The following is a 20014-nucleotide window of genomic DNA, read 5'->3' on the forward strand; positions in this document are numbered from 1 at the left end:
ATTTTCTGTGATTTTTTTTTATATTTTCTGATTTTGGGTACATAGTTGGTTTATAATTGCTTGTTCTGTTTATTGTGAGCTTATTGGCAGTTTTTAGGCTTGCATATGAGATGGTTGCTGGTCAGTTTTGTGTTGGATTCAGTTGGGTGTAGTTTTCAGCCCTAAAAATCAGATTTAACTGAGTTTTAAGGTGTTCTTGGGCACTCTATTGCTGGCGGTAAACTAGTTTTGGGATATTTGTTGTGTACCCACTGCTGTAACTGCTTTGTGTGGGCCTAATATTGTAGTGTGTGAACTCAGATATCTATTCGGTGCTGTTTGTGGGTTTGGGACACATTCATACACTAAGTTCGATGCTAATAGACTGGTCTTATAAGTGTTTTGGTGGAATAATTCTCATTGCAGTGCAGTCTTGATTTGTGCTTGCTGTAGTGAAAATTTATTCAGCTTGTTTTGCATTGCATTTGGCTGTGTTAGTGTATTTGTGTGCAGCTTTGTGAATCTGTAGTTTGGGGTTGAGGTAGCATGGAGAAGGGAGACCCTATTCAACTTACCCATGTGAAGTTAGATGGGGCAAACTATGGATTTTGGTATGACTTTAGGACAACAGTCATTGATGGAAAGAGTTTGCGAGGGTACTTGTGTAAGGCCTGAGGGAAATCATAATCATGATACATTATCAAAAGAGTGGAAAATGAATAATGCAAAACTAAAATCGTGGATTTTTGGGTCAAGCAGAAGATAGCAGAACATTTCAAAGTTTCAAAAATCCAAAGATGCATGGGCCTATTAAAACAAGTATACATGCAAGAAAACTGGGCAAGATAGTATCAACATATATAGGACCTGCGAGCTTTAAGGCAAGGAAAAAAGTTAGTTCAAGACTTTTACTCTGAAATGCAGCAATTGTGGGACTCTCTTGCCTTGATTAAAAGTGGTAAGAAGTGTGAAAAATGCAAAGACTGCAAGGCGTGTATGAAGGTAGGATTCAGAGAAAGATAAGGATAAAGGGTGGGTTACAGCAAGAGACCATTAGGTGTTCCTTCTTAGTCATTCCTCGAGCAGCATGACCAAGAAGGTGAATCTTCGCTAGAGCCAAGTTCAAATGCTGCCCAGGCCGATCTTGACAAGCAAGCACTTGAACCTTCCTCCATTCCTCAAGTGCGCAAAAATTCTCAACATTCCATTCCACCAACTTGTTTTGTTTCATATGATTCTTTTGATGTTACTCACCAAGATTTTTTAACCATGATTCAGTCTTATCATGAACCAAAATCTTATGCTAAAGTTATGTTAGAGCCTGAGTGGCAGAGGGATATATCTAAGGAATTGGAGGCATTGGAGAAAATGAAAGCTTGGGAGCCAGTCAGGTTGCCAAAAGGGAAGAATGTGGTCGGGCGCAAATCAGTGTATAAGATCAAAACCAAGTTTGATGGATCGATTGAAAGATATAAGGCACGACTTGTAGTGAATGGGGTATAGTTAACAGTATGGAATAGATTTGCTAAGACCTTTGCTCCAGTTGCACATATGACTACCATCTGGACTTTGTTAGCAGTGGCAGCTGGCAGGAGGTGGGATTTGTGGCAATTATAGATGCTAAAAAGTAAAAATGCCTTTTTGAATGGTGACTTAGAGGAGGTGTATACATGTAGTTGCCTCAAGGAATGGCAGATAAAGAGGATAAAATGTGTAAGCTGAAGAGAGTTTTGTACGGTTTAAAACAAGTTCCAAGGGCTTGGTTTGACAAATTTAGTACTGCATTTGTGAAGTTGGGGTTTAGGCAAAGTTTTTATGATCTTGCATTATTTGTTGCATCCTCCAAGCAAGGCGGTGTATACTTTTGTTGTATGTGGATGATATGATAATTGTAGGAGATTACGAGGTTATGATAAAAAAACGTGAAATCTAAACTGGCAGAAAACTTTGAAATAAAAGATTTGAGCAAGCCAAAGTATTTCTTGGGACTAAAAGTTACAAACTCTTAGAGAAGCTACTTGTTGACTCAACACAAGTATGTAGCTAATTTAATTAGCAAAGCAAGGCTAGTCGAAGATAAGAAACATGTGGATACTCCCATGGAAGCCAATTGCAAGCTAAGACATTCAGATGGGGAGCTTCTTGATGACCCTACTGTGTATAGGCAGTTGGTAGGGAGTTTGATTTACTTGACCATCTTGAGGCTGAATATTGCTTTTATTATGAATGTTGAGTCAAGTGCTCCCTGATCTTCGTACTTGGCAACTGTGTTGAGAATTATTAGACACATCAAAAGCACCATGCAGTATGCACTAGTCTTTTATGTGTCCTCTGTATTGGAGTTGAAAGCATATTGTGATGCAAACTTTGGAGGAGTGTCCCAGGACCGTCATTCTATAACTATTCAGATAGCTAAAAATCTAAAGTTCCATGAGAGCCAATCACATTGAGATAGATTGTCACTTTACTCATAAGGCGTACTTGGAAGAGATTATATCTATAACACCCCAAAATCGTGGACTTGAAACCTTTTATGAGAAAGGTTGAAAGCTTTAAAATCAATCATTTATCAGAGTTCGAAACAGAAGTTCAGCGGAAAATCATGTTTAAAATAGCAAGTCCTTAGACTTTGGGCGCATTACAATACAAATGCAATCTTCCCCTTATAAACCGATTTGCAACTCAAATATATATATTTTATTGAAATACAAAGAACCATATTTTGGTAATACAGTTTTAGTAATCCAGAGATCTAATCAGAATAAATACTTTCAAAGAAACTTTATACCACATTTACCAAAAGTGTCCTCAGGAGCGTAACGTCAGGAAAGAGGTCTCGCCTTAAACGCATCACGTCATCGTGCCAACGCAAGTTATATAACTTGTTCACCATCTGCCCATGGAATGGGTCAGTCTCACAACAGACTAGTAGGGGGTGCAAAAGACAAGAAAGGACAAAGGCTGCAATAAACAAGATAATCGCTAGGTCAAGCAGAAAAAACAAGACTAACAGATCTAACAAAAGTATTGTGAAGTAAGCAAAACTCTAGTAAAACAACCAGCTAAATAAAAGAGCAATAAAAACCACAGTGCTATACAAACAACAATCCAACTGATACTATAGGTGAAGAGTAACTAACTCTATCCACCAATCAAACAAAGCAACCGAATAAGACAAGCATTCATAACAATGCTCGCAATACATACAAGTACCATTGGATGACTCAGTCTATCGGCAAATAACTACATTAGTCGTAAGGCACAAGTTATTCATCACAAGCAATTCATAAGCTACGCATGATAAGCAATCATACGGTAGTGGTTATATTACAACATGTAATAACTAGCATAATGCTAGTATTATAAGCAATTGACTAGTATGAGAAGCCAGTTATTACCTAACAGCTATGTCACATGGGTGTGGGTGCGGGTGCGGGGATTCGGCACTTCCAAAAAATCCGGGTGCGGGGGTGCGGCAGGGGCAAAATTGTAAATATATATATATATATATATATATAAAGGGGAGAGAGAAAATCCTTTACGAAAAAAAGGATTTGAAAAGGCAGGAGCTGTCAGCAGCTGACAGGAGCAGTTAGCAGAGAAAATCCTTTACAAAAAAAGGATTTCAAAAGGCAGAAGCTGTCAGCAGATTTTTTTTTTAAATTTCGCAGCCCATCTGCAGCTGACAGCAGTTGTCTGCAAAATTTTTTGGAAAAAAAATTCGCAGCCCATTTCATAGGGCAAATTTTAAAAAAAAAATCCAAAAAAATGGACCTAAATGATCCTGGTTGCGGTCAACGCACCCAGGATCGGGTTGACCGCACCCGGTGCCGCACCCGCGTCGAGTCGCGTCGACGCGGGTGCGGCACCCTGCTAGCCGAATCCCTGTGACATAGCCTAACAGAGAACTGCGGAAGCAATTTAACCAACTAGAGTAACGCCTCGACAGGCGTGCATAGCTCAACGAGTAGCGTACCGAACTACCGAGCTAACAAGCAAGCAATCAATTCACGTCACAACACACATATCTCATAATCATGTGTGTGAGTTATATCTTATCTCATTATGAGCAGGCCATTGTGGGTACGCACAAGGCAAAAACGTAGAAACAGCCTAGATCGATTCGGGGGTCCATTATGCTATTATTTTATTATACCCTAAATGACTGCCTGAGTTCGCTCCTAAGGGGACGGCCAGTGACCAAGAGAGTAAATCTCCAAAGGCAAACAAAGGCCCATGGACGCGCATCCGAACTTCTGCATAAGTGGCCTGAAGTATTTCCCCTAACCTCCGATGACTGGAGAAGACGGATCTTTGCCCGTGATTGCCATTAATGATTGTCCATCGGAGTTTTGTACCATCCATCCTCTCTTTTGATGAACCGTCCTGAATGAGCACGACGGGGGTTTCTTAACCGCCGTCCTATTCTACATGTTCTTGTCTTTCGACCCACTCGAGCATCTTGCCTGTGAAGGCACATGATTATGATTTATGTGAATTACACGCGTCATTGCGCGTTCGAGGCAACCACACACCTCTCATCATACTCACCGCAGTATGCAACGTACCTGTTTAAAAATACAACCATGATGAGAGGGGTCAACTCATAGTGAAGATAGAAACATCTCTTGTGATCTTAAATACATGCCATTGCATGTTCGAGGTAGACATAGACCTTTCATCCTACTCATCGTAGTACGCAACATACATTTTCAAAAGTACAACCATGATGAGAGGGGGGGAGAGATCTCTCGCAGGAAATCTCTCAACACTTCTGCTTTACAGAAGTCCACAGTGAACTCATTCAATATCCAACTTATCATGCTCGGGTCCTTTAGACAATCGCAAGCATTCTGCCTATTAGGTGAATATCAACATAACAGGATTTAACTTAAAGTGTCAATAAACGTTTAGAGGTTACTATAGACCTCTCATCCTGCTCTTCGTAGTCCAAACATATCGTGCGTGACTAAAAGTACAACTGCAAGAGGAGGAGCATGGATTCCTCATAAGAAATCCAACAACAACACCTTCAAAAAGAAATGAAGGCACCAACTATCTAGGTTTGACTAAAAAGCCTAGAGACTAGGTCTGGCATCAGAAGTGATGTAACGCAGATCTATCGATGGCGTAAGTACCTCAATAGGATTTTCGCCTTACTCGTGCACATGCTCCTAAACAAGGTTATCTGAGTCGTATCGGATAGGCGAACTGAGGTTGTAACACACATTTCCCAAATACATCGATTTGGGAGATCCAGCTGCTATCTCTACTTTACAAAGCTACACATCTTTAAAAATAGGTTTGCACCTAAGACCATCATCTTTGGAGAACCAAAGTGCATAAGTGTGTGTTGTGACTCTTAAGACAAGTAAAACGATATACACTATACACTCGAAGCTGCACTCAAGGAGTGCAAGTTGACAAAGGGCAAACTCGTGCACAAACTAATACAATGACAAATCAAGGGGCAAGACTCGATGTGCGAAGCTGCATCGCGAAGGTAGAACGCTAGAGCTACACACGGGGTATGAAATTATACCTCGATCATCGAAACACACAAGCAGGCAACTACGTAAGCAACTCACGAGGTATGAGATCATATACTGACTAAGAAAGTGTAAATGACGACTCACGAGGCATGGGGTTGCACCTCGATTAAACGATAAGCGTAAGCAATGAGCATATAACAGAGATAAGAATACATGCATGAGCAAAGCATATACACGAAATGCGGCAGCAAGGTAAAGACGAACACATACAAAAGTAGGTGCAACAGCCAGCATCACAGCAATAGAAAAGTAAAGTACGAAGAATAAAGCAAGTAATAAGGCCATGGCGCATAAAGCGCGGGGCAACAAAGGCAAATGAAAGAAGTAAAGTGCGATAACGTAAATGAGGACTAGGATTGCATCCTAGAGTAAGAAGACGTATGAGTAAATGCCATGGCGCAAAGCGCGGGGCAGCAGAAAAGTAAAGTACGAAAAAGTAGAGAGGACAAGGATCGCGAAACCGCATCCTTGAGTTAAAAGACATAAAATGTAAGGACATGAATTAAAAGCCTAGGCACATATAGTGCAACGACAACAGAAAGGAAGGTGCGAGAAAGTAAAGAGGACAAGGATCGCGAAACTGCGTCCTTGAAGGTAAAGACATACGTATATATATTATATGTATACATATATCATCATCTTTTAGTTATCTTTCCTTATTTTAACATTTATCCGTTCATTGTCCTTTCACGCAAGAATCCCCTACCTTAAGGGGTTGCGAGTCCACGTACGCCAGCGGCGTAGGTAAGCGCAAGTTCGAGCCACAAAGGCGAGCCGGATCCACCGTTCAACCTAGAAAGCTTAGAACGTTAGTATATGCCGTAATATAAACGAGAAGCGGGTCCGATAAGACTTGCAGTGGTACCGGACCCTAAACACGAGAGTAGGCAGGGAGCTCAGCTCCCTGCAGAAGAGGGACAGAGGCAGCAAGGCCTCCTGCCTGCAGCAGGCAGAGGCAGGAACTCTGCATCCTGCAGACAAGGGTACCAGAGGCAGGGGCCTCAACCCTGCTTGGCAACAGCAGAAGAGGCAGGGAGTTGGAGCTCCCTGTCTGCCAGAACAGAGAAAGGCAAGGGAGGGAGCAAAGGCTCCCTACCACACCTGCCATAACAAGACAGGGGGGAACACCCCCTGTCAGAACATGATCTAGGACAGGGGCGCAGACCCCCTGCTGGGAAGGCGACAGGGCCCCTGCCGGCAGCAAGAACAAGGCAAGGGGGCAAAGCCCCTTGCCAGAGAACAACCGAGGTGCAGGGGGCTTTGCCCCCTGCCGGCAAAACGCAGGAAACAGGGGGCAGAACCCCCTGCCGAGGAACAACAGGAGAGCGGGGGGCTTCAGCCCCTGCTGAGGAAAAATAGAAGGTAGGGCGGTGCTTCTCCCCCTACCAAGTAACGACAAGAGAGCAAGGGGACTCGCCCCTTGCCAGGAAACGAATACAGGGGGAGTGTCGCCCCCTGCAGGCCAACATAAGAAAGCAGGATGGGGGCAAGGGGGCAGAGCCCCCTGACAGACGACCACAGGAGGCAGGGGGAGCAGAACCCCCTGCCAAAAACAACAAAAGGCAGAGGGCTTTGTCCCCTGCCGAAAAACCTACTAGAGGCAGGGGAGCGGAGCCCCCTGCCAGAAAGCCGAGCCGACACAGGGAGCGAAGCTCCCTGTCAACGATAGGAAAGAAAAAGGAGAAGAGGAGAAGGGGTTTTTACCTCGAAAGACCGCAGCAACAGGGCAGTCGTCGGTGGCTGGAAGGTCGTCAACGGAGATCACAAGGGAGAGGGAGAAGGGGGGACGGCGACGTCATCGCCGATCACGAGGTCGCAGGTGGCCACCGAGAAAACGAGGTCACAGGTGGCGACGATCGTCGGGTTGCTCGCATGGGGTTGTCAGACTGCGATGGTTGCTGACGAAGGAGAGGAGGCGAAGAGGTGGTGGCGTTGTCGTTTGGCGGCAGTGCTCGCCAACGACGGCGAGCCGAAAAAAGCGACAAGGAGACTCTGGCGCAGCCGACGGTCGGACGGGAAGAGGCAGTGGGTTGCTGAAGCTCGAAGGTCGCCGACGGCTGTCGTCGATGTCTGCAGCAGCCGGGACAAAGGCGGTGGCCGACGACGAGTCGCCGACGTCGGCAAGGAAGGGACTGAGACAGAAGAGTCGTCGACGCTCAGAGGTCGTTGTCGGCTTCGATCGTCAGCGTCCTGCGACGCAGGGGACGAAGAGGGGGTGCCAGACTCAAAGAGGAGGAGCAGTGGTGGCGGCGAAGGATGGGGGTCATCGGAGCTCGAAGGTTGCCGTCAGCGTCGGTCGCCGGTTGTTGAAGGTCGCTGACGGCTGCCATCGATGTCTGCAGCAGCCAGGACAAAGGCGGTGGTCGGCAACGAGTCGTCGACGTCGGTGGCCGCAGGGAGGGACAGAGACGGGAGAAAACGAGAGAGGCCACGATCGGGGGCTCACCGAAGTTGCAGAAAAATAAGGGGAAGATGGTGGCCGATGGCGGGTTGCCGACGCCAGCTTGAAGGGGGGAAATAGCCGACAGATACGATCGCCGACGACGGGGAGGTCGTCGATGCATGGAAGTCGTCGGTGGCTCCGATCGCCGGCGTCTACCAGGAGGCTGCCGAAGACGGGAGAGGAGAGAGAAGGGGTGAGGGTTTCTAACCCTCGCCCGAGACTTTTTAAAGTCACGGCTTCTCGATCGTTTGAGAAGCCGGGTCCGGGTTCGGGCTCGGATCCAGGTCCGACACAACAGACCAACCTTGACATGTGTCTGACGCGTGCAGGGCACGTGTCTGTAAAGAAACGGCTTTAAATACATTAGGTTCAATAATGAACCAATACACATGCACATGGAGTGCGAATATACCCACTAAAGGGAAAAACACAAGCACGTAATGTGCTAACACATAAACCCATAAAAGGGGCAAAAATGCCTATAAGGCATAAGTTAATATTATTGAAGAGAAGGGTGTAACACCCATTACAATGGAGCAAAAGCTCCTCCAAGAAGTAACAAATACAAGGGGGAAAGCCCCTATTTATAAGCCTTTGAGGAGCCACATAGAGGGCTCCCAAAGGAGTCGTTGGGAGCCCCCAACGGTCACATTTGTGACCGTTGGGGGCTCCCCAACGACTCTTTGGGGAGTCCTCCAATGTAGCGCAAACCACAAAAAATAAATTTAGAAAAAATAAAAAGAAAAATAAAAATAAAAATAAAAAAGAAAATACAATCATATTCCAAAATGGAATATGCGTAAAATGACTAAACTACCCCTACGGCTAATATAGGAAAATATATATTTTATATATATAATTAGGAAGATATATATAAATATATATCATATATGTATATGTATATGTATCATCTTTTATATATATAAAACATATCTAATTACAATAATTGATGAGTACATTTTAACACCCCCTCAAACTTTGCGTGGGGAAACGAAAAGATTGAAAAAAGACGCAAGACTCCAAGAGGCTTCGGTAAGGATGCCATTGAAATTTGCAAATGCCTTCCTCCAATTGTCTTCTAATGGTGAACACATTTTCCGATCTATCCAGGGTACTTCTTTTTATCCCATCTCCAAGATCCTGTGGAATAACAACCAAGAACAAGTAAAAAATATCTTTGCACTTTACTCAAATGGAACATTCCTAACAATATTAATCAAAACCATATCGGATGACTCACCCACAAAACAATGGTGCAAAAATATAACTTATGCATAGAAATTTGAAGCACATGATAGGATAATTACTTAAGTATGAAAAGAAAATTTAGAAAACCAAAATTTCAAAATCATATATCATGTCAAAGAGGAAACGAATTACAAAATGCATAATGATTTCACAAGCTCTAAAATTGGACAAAACACAACCCCACAATGGGGAATAAAGCAATGGTCCGCCATGGGACCCCATAAGAGGCTTATATTGAAGTGTCGAACAAGAGAAACGAAGTCTTCAAGAGCAAACAAGAGAGCACGCGCATACCCAAATAGCCACTAATGAGCAAGAGAACAACAAAACCACAAAAAGTGGCAAAACACCCAAAAGAAGAAGAAAATATATATTTCACTCAAGAAGGCTTCAAAGAAGCATATAAAGAGGTATGAATTAATGGGTGTTATTCATTTTACAATGCATAATCTACACATTTCTTTATTTTAGTAGGGAACCTTACATATTTAGGAACATTTCACTCAAATGATTGCAATTATAAAAATTCATTTTGCATATTAAATACAAAGGTAGCCAAAACCATAAGCACTTAATATGTAGATTAGATGCCAAAAAATTTTGCTCTTAAAATATGCATATTAATGATATGATTCTCTTGTATCTTTAAAGGGCAAAATATGAATGAAATTTCACAAATTTCAACAATAGTTCATCTACTACAAGCAATTACCTCATTAGCCCTCCAAAACCCACAAATCAAGTGTATAAGCTACTAGAACAAGAACATAACCATAATGCCATTAAAGGCCAAAAGACACACACAAAGGTGTGTAAAAATACCTCTTGTCTACATATAATAATACTTGAAATGAGTGTATCAACGACAAGAACAAGAGAATACACGCCAACATGGACCAAAAGCATCTCTTGTCTACGTAAAAAGACACTAAAAAACAAGTATGTTCAGCTACTAGTGCAAGAGTATCAAGACAACCATGGGCTAAAACACAATACATCTCTTGTCTACATAAAATGACACTTGAAATGAGTGAAAGAAGCCAACCATGGGCATACATTTCAGCGACTAGAACAAGGACACAACTGCCAACATGGATTAAAATCGCACACCATGGTGTGAATCAACGTGCCTTATCTACATATAAAAACACTCAAGACAAGTGTGTTCAGCTACTAGACCAAGAGAACAAAGCCACCAAAGGGCTACCAATACACAAAGGTGTAATAAAAAATCTTGTCTACATATGATGACACTTAGATAAGAGGTATAAAAGGAGAGGACTTTTGAGGCAATAAAACTTGTAATGACAAACATATAAATAAAACCTTGAATATAACTAATAGAACAATATTCGTGAAAGTATCTTTAACAAGATACTACAACCAATAGAACAATATTTTTGAAAAATAAATATGTGCACATACGCACAACAAGAACACTTGTGCACAAAAAGCACAAAACACGAACTCACAAATGTGCAAATGCACTCATAAGATTCATAAACAACAAAAGGTTGGGCAATAGTCCCAAAACCCTTGATTTTAATATACCTTAAAACATTTAAGGTTTCAAACACCATATATCCATCACATTTATAAATAAGAGCATCCATAAGATCAATGGCCAAAAAGAAAAAAACGAGTGACACTCATAATTAGAGATCATATAACAAATCATCTTTAGAGTCCCAAGGTGCCCATAACTCACCTCAACATTCATCTTTAATATGGCAAGTGGACAATCTAAAATGACATAACACAAGGTGCCCATAACTCACATCAACACTCATCTCTAATATAACAATAAAGTCATAAAAAAAAGATTGATGCATCATATAATTTGTGATGGATAAAAATAAATGCTATAAAAAGGCAATGAACACTTAGGAAAATCATTTTTCAAATATGTGATTTTACAAAGAGGGCGGATTCAAAAGGTCCAACATAATTAATCACAACAATATGCCTTATAACAATAATTTTGCATAAACACGAAATTATGTTCAATCATGATCATTATCAAAAAAGACTTAATAAACACAACATGAAATATTTAAGCAATGTTATGTGTGAGAACGGATTTGAAATAATCCAAGAATCAAATCAAGCCTTTATAAATTGCAATTATATGCATACCAAGATGTAGAATAGCAATAATCTTAAATGAGCAAATTTAGGACAACATGTAACAAAATATTGAGGAAGCACTTATAACGATAAAAGAAACAATCTCACAAGTCCCCTAAGGGACAAAACAAGCCCTAAAGAAGGCAATATAAACATCTCTTTATTGAAAAGAGAGTACCATGTGAAAATGTCTACGAAGAGACAATATGCATACAAGCACAAATATTTTATAAAAGATGTGCACGAAGGCATTCTCACAACACTTGAACAAAATACGCAAAAAGCATAAAAGTAGCAAACATGCAATAATGCATGAATTTCATAAAAGGAGCAAATGCTTGAGACTCTCAAGCTTTCATAAAGATGGTAATATTTAAAAAAGTCTCATAAAAACCAATATTGTTATTTAAAAAGAAGCTTATAGCAATCATAAAATCTTCTCAAAGAGTATATACTCATAAGAAGATTCACAAGGATCAAAAGGCCTCGCAAAGAGAGATCCAACACAAAAAAAAATCCCCAAATGAGGGTACATACGAAAGGAAGAGGGAAAACTTTATTAAAGTGGAGAAAATCCCAAAAAGAATAATAGGATTGCGTTATGACATAAATCTATAAACAAAAATTCATAATATTATATGACTTAATAGATTATAACCAACTCCTAATGTAATAAGTATGCAACATTAATGAAGACCATAAATTTTATAATAAAACATATTCTTGAAATTGAATTGAAGAATTAAGAGAATAACCATATTTCATGAGATCATTTTTAAAACTTAATTCAACCGGTATTATCAAATGCATTCTTAATCAAATATTGCTCATATGAAAAAGAACTCATTAGGTAGGAAAATAAAAATCATTTTTCAAAGACACATGATATTATGAAAAACCTCATATAGGACATTTTAGAGGGTAAACACATACCTTTAATATGAACCAACAATTATGATGAGAGTATGTGAGCAATGCTACATATCTCACAAACACTTTACTTCTAACATAACTTTCTTAAAAGACTTATTTTTCAAGAAAAGACATACGAAAGAGAATAATATACGAAAAAAAGTTCAATGGAATGTTAAGAATCCAAACTCATAATGACAAGGAGAACACATATGCAAAAACATATCTAATTCTTCATAATGCACAATACTTAAAGAAATATAATGCATACCAAATAATTTTTAAGAAACAAAAAAGAGAAATGAGAACTTCACCATTTTTCTTTGAAATTTCTTAAATAGCACGCTTCCCAATGCAACAAAGAGCAACTCGATCCCAACCTTGCTCTGATACCATGTAAAGAAACGGCTTTGAATACATTAGGTTCAATAATGAACCAATACACATGCACATGGAGTGCAAATATACCCACTAAAGGGGAAAACACAAGCACGTAATGTGCTAACACATAAACCCATAAAAGGGGCAAAAATGCCTATAAGGCATAAGTTAATATTATTGAAGAGAAGAAGGGTGTAACACCCATTACAATGGAGCAAAAGCTCCTCCAAGAAGTAACAAATACAAGGGGGAAAGCCCCTATTTATAAGCCTTTGAGGAGCCACATAGGGAGCTCCCAAAGTTGTCGTTGGGAGCCCCCAACGGTCACATTTGTGACCGTTGGGGGCTCCCCAACGACTCTTTGGGGAGTCCTCCAATGTGGCGCAAACCACAAAAAATAAAAAGAAAAATAAAAATAAAAGAGAAAATACAATCATATTCCAAAATGGAATATGCGTAAAATGACTAAACTATCCCTACGACTAATATAGGAAAATATATATTTTATATATATAATTAGGAAGATATATATACATATATACCATATATGTATATGTATTATCTTTTATATATATAAAATATATCTAATTACAATAATTGATGAGTACATTTTAACAGTGTCCGACACGGATTTTTTTTTTTTAACGGGCTTTACAATATCATTGCGATACATTGGACTGCTAGTCAAATAGAAGATTGTTTTATCAAGAGCTTACCCTTGAAGGCATTTTAACTATTTCTTTACAAACTTGGAATGATTGTGTTTTCATTATCCCAAGTTTGAGGGAGAGTATAAAAGAATGTCATATTACATGTACTTGTGCTACCCTCATAATTGTGTATATATGTTTATTATTGAGGGGCATTTTTGTAACATAGCATTAGGGGCCTTAGTCAAATATTTTTGTCCTCTTGTGTAACAAACAGGGGGTCGACCCCTTTATGTTATATACTCTCATTCTTTTGAAGTAATGAAACCCTAACACTTTTGAGTGTTCTCTTCCTGCTTCTTCCTCTTGTCTAGTGGCTTGGGATCTCTTTGCTCAATACGTTTGAGCAAAAAAAATTTAAAAATACAATTGATTGTAGCAAACTTTAATCTATATATATCATGGTGTGAGAAACTTTTTCTTTACTTCTATGTCAATGGATACTCCATTTTGGCCTGAGTATCATGTCCCTTTATATACTAGTCATTAAAAACTTAACATAAAAATGACCTTGTTACCATATCCGCAGTTTTATCCATGTGACATAGTTTTACTTTTTTATTTTTTCACATTTGACCTTCCAGATATGATCAATATGTTGTTTAGTAGAAACTGACCCTTGGATCATGTTTTCTTGACATGTAGATTAGATTTTCTAGGCTTTGAAAAATCAAAGACCTACAATGTGCCCAACTTTCACACCTCAAAAAATCATATTTTTATGTTGAAAAAGTGTTACCAATAAATGATTCCTACTATTTTGACCATGACGAACTATTCCATGGGGTTAGATTTGGTGAACATGACCTGCTCCCATGAGTTCCAACTAAGGGGATTGGAACCCATGAGTGCAGCGAATATTTTCCCATATACATGTCTCCATGTGTACAAAAACAAGAAAATATGCACAATTATGCTACATTTTACAAAATGCTTTAGAAATGAAGTTATAACTGTCAACTACAAATTAAAAAACTAAAGCATGCCAATCGTATATAGTTAACTAACAAATAACGGCAACAAATATATAATTAACAGTAGACACTTTTGAAGTTGAGCATAGGCTACAGATTGATTGGATGATAACATGGATAAAAAAGGCCAATTTAAGTCAAAAACTTAGTTGACATGTACCCAACACCAGTACAGATACTGCACCACTATAGAGGCCTAGCAAAAGTACCCACATCACATAGGAACCAATAGATTACAAAAGAAAAGGACTATAGGATTAAAAATGAAGACAAATAGGGTTGATGGAAGGGTTCCAATCATTAAACAAATGCTAATAGTTGTCAAAGATCGTGACCTAGAGAAAAACAAGTATCAGAAGTTAACTTTTTTTGTTGTCACCATGGCTAGCATCTCCAACATCCAAAAGGCTGCATTAAAACAACATGACAAAACAATGCACTTCACCATAAAAAACATGAGGATCAGCATATTTGCTAACAACCATTGCTCCACAAAATATATTCTGTTCATGCTCTATGACATCGTCTCTGGATCTTCCAACAACAATGATGTCTCTCTAGATCAATTAATGAATGTATTAGAAATGGGTTCTTGTTTGGAATGGTGATGTTTTCTAGATGCAATGATGTCCTCCTTTAATGAAAACTTGATTTCTTTAAAGGCAAAAAAAAAACTTGCATCAAGTGTAAGCTTGTTTTCTCACAGCTGTTACCATTGACATTTGCTATATTGAATTGTTATAGCCATTCTAGACCTCCACCTCTTAGATGACCAATTGAATAGAAATTGATGAACAAACTAGCATTATTTCTTGCTCTTTTAGCACCAACAAGTCTTTTTCCCCCTTCATAGAACAGTCAACAACCTAACGCCATTAAACTTATCACAAAACCATGGCAATTTCTTGATGACAATCAGGTCTGGTTCAATCCAAGTATATAAAGGCACAGCTTATGCAATGGACATGATTTCACAATTCAAGAATCCTGCTAGATGAAGAATAAACAGTGACCATGATCAAAATGCTTTAGGATTCTTTAATACTTCTTTGACCAAATCCATCACCCACCCGTCGCTGCCAACACTTGGAAGGATAAATGGCTTTCACATTTTATAAATCACACGAAGCTTCCAAGAGAGACAGTGTAAGCTCAACAACAAAGACAAGAGAGAAAAAACGTTCAATGAAGATTGGGAGAAATAGCTTAGAGGGGAGAAGAAAAAATCAAAAAAGAAGGTTAGTTTGCAAATGGACGAGGAGAGACGTAGAGAGAGATGATGGCAAAGTAAAAAGAAGAAAATGGGAATTAGGGGTGCCGGGATCTATAATCCAAAAGAGGATGGGTGAATGCAACTAACGCAAATGTTGGATTCTTCGATCAATGATCAACATAACGAAATTATCTTGCAGTACAAATAAAGATATTTAGATGTTTTACATGTGTTCTTAAATTATTGGTCTCAAAATTTCAGCTAGCTAACCACATGTAGCCATGAATTTGCGAAGAAGTAAAGAAGGAAGCATAGAGAAAGATGCATCAAAAGAACATGGATAAAACGTGTGCTGCATCGTGTGCTTATGATCCGATTCATATGCTTTACAAGTTGCACATCCAAAAAATACATCAAAACAACATAAAGAACTGCAGAGTTTCCTTCCCCAAATGATAAGTAGCGTGAAACCATGAGTTGAGGACCTGCAGTTACCGTTTCGCTCAATGGTTAGCTAAAAAAAATGAAAAGAAAGAAACTATCTTCAGTAGGACAAAGAATCCTATAGGCGCCAATATCTGTAGAAATAAAAAGGGAGTAATCATCATTCAGAAACAAGACTGAAAAACACAATTCAGAAAAGATCTAGAATTACCCCGCAAAAGAGTACATAAAATTTGCATTCAGTATCCCGCATTTCCATCCATCACAAAGAAAAGCAACAGCATTAATCAACAGAACAACGAAATGCATAAGAAGACTTATATACAATCTTCAGCAATGCAAAATCATATCGGAAAAACAAAAATCGACAAGAAACCCAAAAAAAATTTAAACAAGGACCCATCACCATCTTCATACGCATCTGAATTCGACCCAGCGATCCCCGAGCTCCCGATCCTATTCATTAGATCCTGACCCCCACAACACGCCTCGTCACCTTCCCCATTCACATTCATCATCTTTGACGCCGACCACGGGCGCCGCGTCCCGCCGACGCAGAAGTACCCGATCTGAATCTCCGCCGAAGCCCCCAATCTGAACCTCAAAGGAATCCCCTTCCCCAGGAAACCCCTTACAGCAGACACCAACGCAACAGAAGAAAGCTTAATCCCGGAGCAACAACTCTTCCCAGATGCGCATTCGCAGCCCGAAACACTAACACATCCTCCCGAAAACGCAATCATCTCCGCTCATGAAACCACATGAGAACCGCTCTCAGAGACTCCGACCACCATGATGGAAACGCATCCCTGCTGAATCCCTCGCTATTTAAAGACAGAAAGGACGAAGAAGATGGTAGAGAAGGGGACGGGCTCTCTTTTGAGAAGAAGGAAGAGAGAACATATTTGTTTTAAAGAGAGAAAAAAACGAAAAAAAAAGGAAGAAGAGGTTGAATGGAATGATCCAAAAGTAGATTCCCACAAGATCAAGCATTTAGATCACATATGTATGGTTAAATTTTAAAGAAATAGAAACATTCATTTCAAAGCTCGATACACAGGATAAGCACAAAAAAGAGTCAGGCACCTACCAATCACTCATACATATATATATTTATTACTATTACGTAGTTTAAAATTTCTAAATTAATATAAAAAATAAGGGTTTACGGAATTTTTTAAATTAAAAGTACCAGTAACTAAACTTTTTTTAAATAGTTAATGTTCTAAAAAAAATGTCATGATTTTTCACAATCTAGATTACAACCCAACTTCATGTAGCTGAAGTGAACACGTCGTCTTAAGTCATATAAATATGTAATATACTGTGATAAAATTAAGATGCTTTTAAAATATGGCACTTGTTTGTCGCGATATATAAATCACATATCACACATATCTCTTGTCTTTGAGTTTTGTTTTTTTTATTTTACTAAATAAACCAGAAGAGGTAAGATTCTCGTGAGGTATGTCACAGGGACACGTCAGTTTGCCTGTGTATCCTTGGTGACACAAGCGAATACCCTGACATGGACACTTGCACTTACATCATTATTTTAATATTTTTAAATATTATTTTGTTATATTTTAATATTTCAATAAAAAAGTTATTTTTGATGCTAAATTATTTAAAAAACAGTTTTTGATTGATTACAATTTAAAAAAAAATGTCCTTGTACCCATTTTTAAAGAATTTTTGAACTTTCAGTCGAATCTGAATCCCGCTTCCTCGAGACCACAAATCGTTGCCACACAAAAAGTATAGACAGCCATCAATTCTAAACATGGAGGGGTCCATGTTTAGTACGTTTGGATAATCATACATGAGCTGTCCAAGCATGCTCCGACTGTGTGTTCAAAGATAGCTTTTATATACCAAGGATGGCAGTGAACCGGGGGACAACGGGGCTCCCCCGCCTTGGACCGGGGATGAAGGGCATGAAACGGGGATGAAGGTTAAAATCTATCCCCGTGTGGGGATGGAGGTGGGAATGGACTTAAACTTTTCCCCACCCCATCACCATCCCAATCTCTGCCTAGCCCCGCCCCGTCCCCAATCCTTTAAGGGATAACTATAGACTAAGGGAAAATAGGTCCCCGCCTCACCCCCGTTTGGACCGGGGATGGAGGCGGGGGTGGAAATTGAAATCCATCCCGATGCAGGGATGAAGGTTTGGATTTTGAAAAGGGGCGGAGGTGGAGACCTTGTACCCCACCCCCAGCACCCGTCCACTGCCATCCCTATATACCAATGGTTGGTAGGAGCTGTCAGTGCACGTCTCCTTGTGGTGGGACGATGCAGGTTCAAAACCCAGTGGTGTGGTGTGGTATGTTGAATAATAAAACCCCAGCTTGGCTTTAGAAAAAAAGAGTTACATAACTAGAATCTCAAATCGTTGTGTGTTAAAAAATAGTTTTCATATCACTGGAATCTCAAAATCATGCACGTTCTTAAAAGTAGTAATCACATGGCATGTTGTCTGGCTAGTTTATCATCAACTTTTGGTGATCGTGACGTGAGTGGGTAGACCAACCTTCAGTTTTGGCATCCACTTAGTGTTCCTTTGTAATTTCCCTCCCTTTTGTACATTATTTTTGTTTAATATTACCTGTTGGGGTCTGCCTAACCTCAGCTTGACTGTTAAAAAAAGCTAGAATCTCAAAGATTCAGCTATCTTTTGGCTGGTGTAATTAGAAAAGAAAAGATGGACAAAGACGATTTAGTAGGCTTTCATGAAGGGCATAGGGGCCAATTCAAGCAGTGTGTTTTGCTGCTTGGAGGGACATCTCATTGCCTATTTGTCAAGATGGATTGGAAGCAAACAACTTGGTATAATAAGATATGCTCTCATTTGCAAAGTTGTGATGGGACCTACTTTGTCAAGATGGCGTAGGGGTCACTTTCTAGAGAGGTAGATAGACATGGACAAAGAGAGATGAAGAATATGAGAGAGGTTCCTTTACATTGGATGTGAGAGAGAAGGATACACGATTTATTTATTTATTTATTTACCACCAAAAGAGCACAGAGGAGAGTTCTTGTACTCAACTTGACGTTGAAGACATCCCTGCTTCGGGTCATCAGCTTGCCCCCCCCCAGCTCATCAATTTCAGGCAGGGAGGATGTTACCTCTGACCACCCACTTTCTAGCTTTCCAGTGTTGGGAAGGGGAGGCCAGTAGGAGCCCTTACCTCTTGGTGGGAACCACCAACAATGAGCCATGGCTCATTGCCCCGTTCTTTCCTTTCCAACCCTACCAGGTGGAGGGAGGGCACCCCACTGGGTGGCAATGGTCCAACAGTCATCCATTGGGCAGTAGGATCCCTATACGTCGTCAATGAGGGAAGCCTCGCCTCCTACCCAAGCGGGTGGGGTGCTCCTCTCATGGGCTCCCAACATGGGTAGAGACCCACCCGATCAAAGGCGTAGCTAGGGGAGGCAGGACTGGGCTCCCGAAACAGTTAAATATATATATATATATATATATATATATATATATATATATATATATATATATATATATATATATATATATATATATATATATATATATATTTTAAAAGCCCAGACCTGATTCCATGTGAAATAGATTTTTATCCATTTTTGTAGCCCAGCCCAAGCCCTGACTGCAGCAAATAGTTTGATTTGTCCATATAAAATAGATTTTTATTAATAATTGTAGCCATTTTTTATTTTATCTCAAAAAAAAAAATTGGGGGGCGCTGCCCCCAAACCCCACTATCACACAAATATCTTTTTTGCTGCACCCCTGTTTGCCCCCACACCCCCTGTTTGTCACTGCACCCGATGGCTCAAGGGGCATAACTAGTTCAACCCCCAAACTGGGTTTGAGGTTGGTTCTCAAGCCCATAACCTAGTTTCAGAAGTTCTAGACCCAAATCTGGCCCACAACTCAAGCCGTGTGGATTCAGTGTAATACCCAGATCTACTAGTTTGGGCTCCACCACCTGTTTTAGGTCTAAATATGAGTACCCAAACCCAAAATATACCTAATCAAACCTAGAAGGAGC

The 20014-nt window shown here is 39.9% G+C and overlaps 1 protein-coding gene across 1 annotated transcript in view; it reads right to left on the reverse strand.

The window, feature by feature from the left end:
- LOC149842245 (adenylyl-sulfate kinase 3-like) overlaps nucleotides 1-16945 on the reverse strand; it is a 42564-nt gene extending 25619 nt beyond the window's left edge. The window contains exon 1 of the mRNA XM_089999026.1: nucleotides 16390-16945. Coding sequence (XP_089855152.1) covers nucleotides 16390-16726 — 337 coding nt within the window. The 5' untranslated portion in view covers nucleotides 16727-16945. The remainder of the gene's footprint in view (nucleotides 1-16389) is intronic.
- Nucleotides 16946-20014: the final 3069 nt, after the last annotated feature.

Source organism: Nuphar pumila, chromosome 3 (genome assembly GCF_984573655.1).
Source record: "Nuphar pumila chromosome 3, dmNupPumi1.hap1.1, whole genome shotgun sequence".
Taxonomy (NCBI): domain Eukaryota; kingdom Viridiplantae; phylum Streptophyta; class Magnoliopsida; order Nymphaeales; family Nymphaeaceae; genus Nuphar; species Nuphar pumila.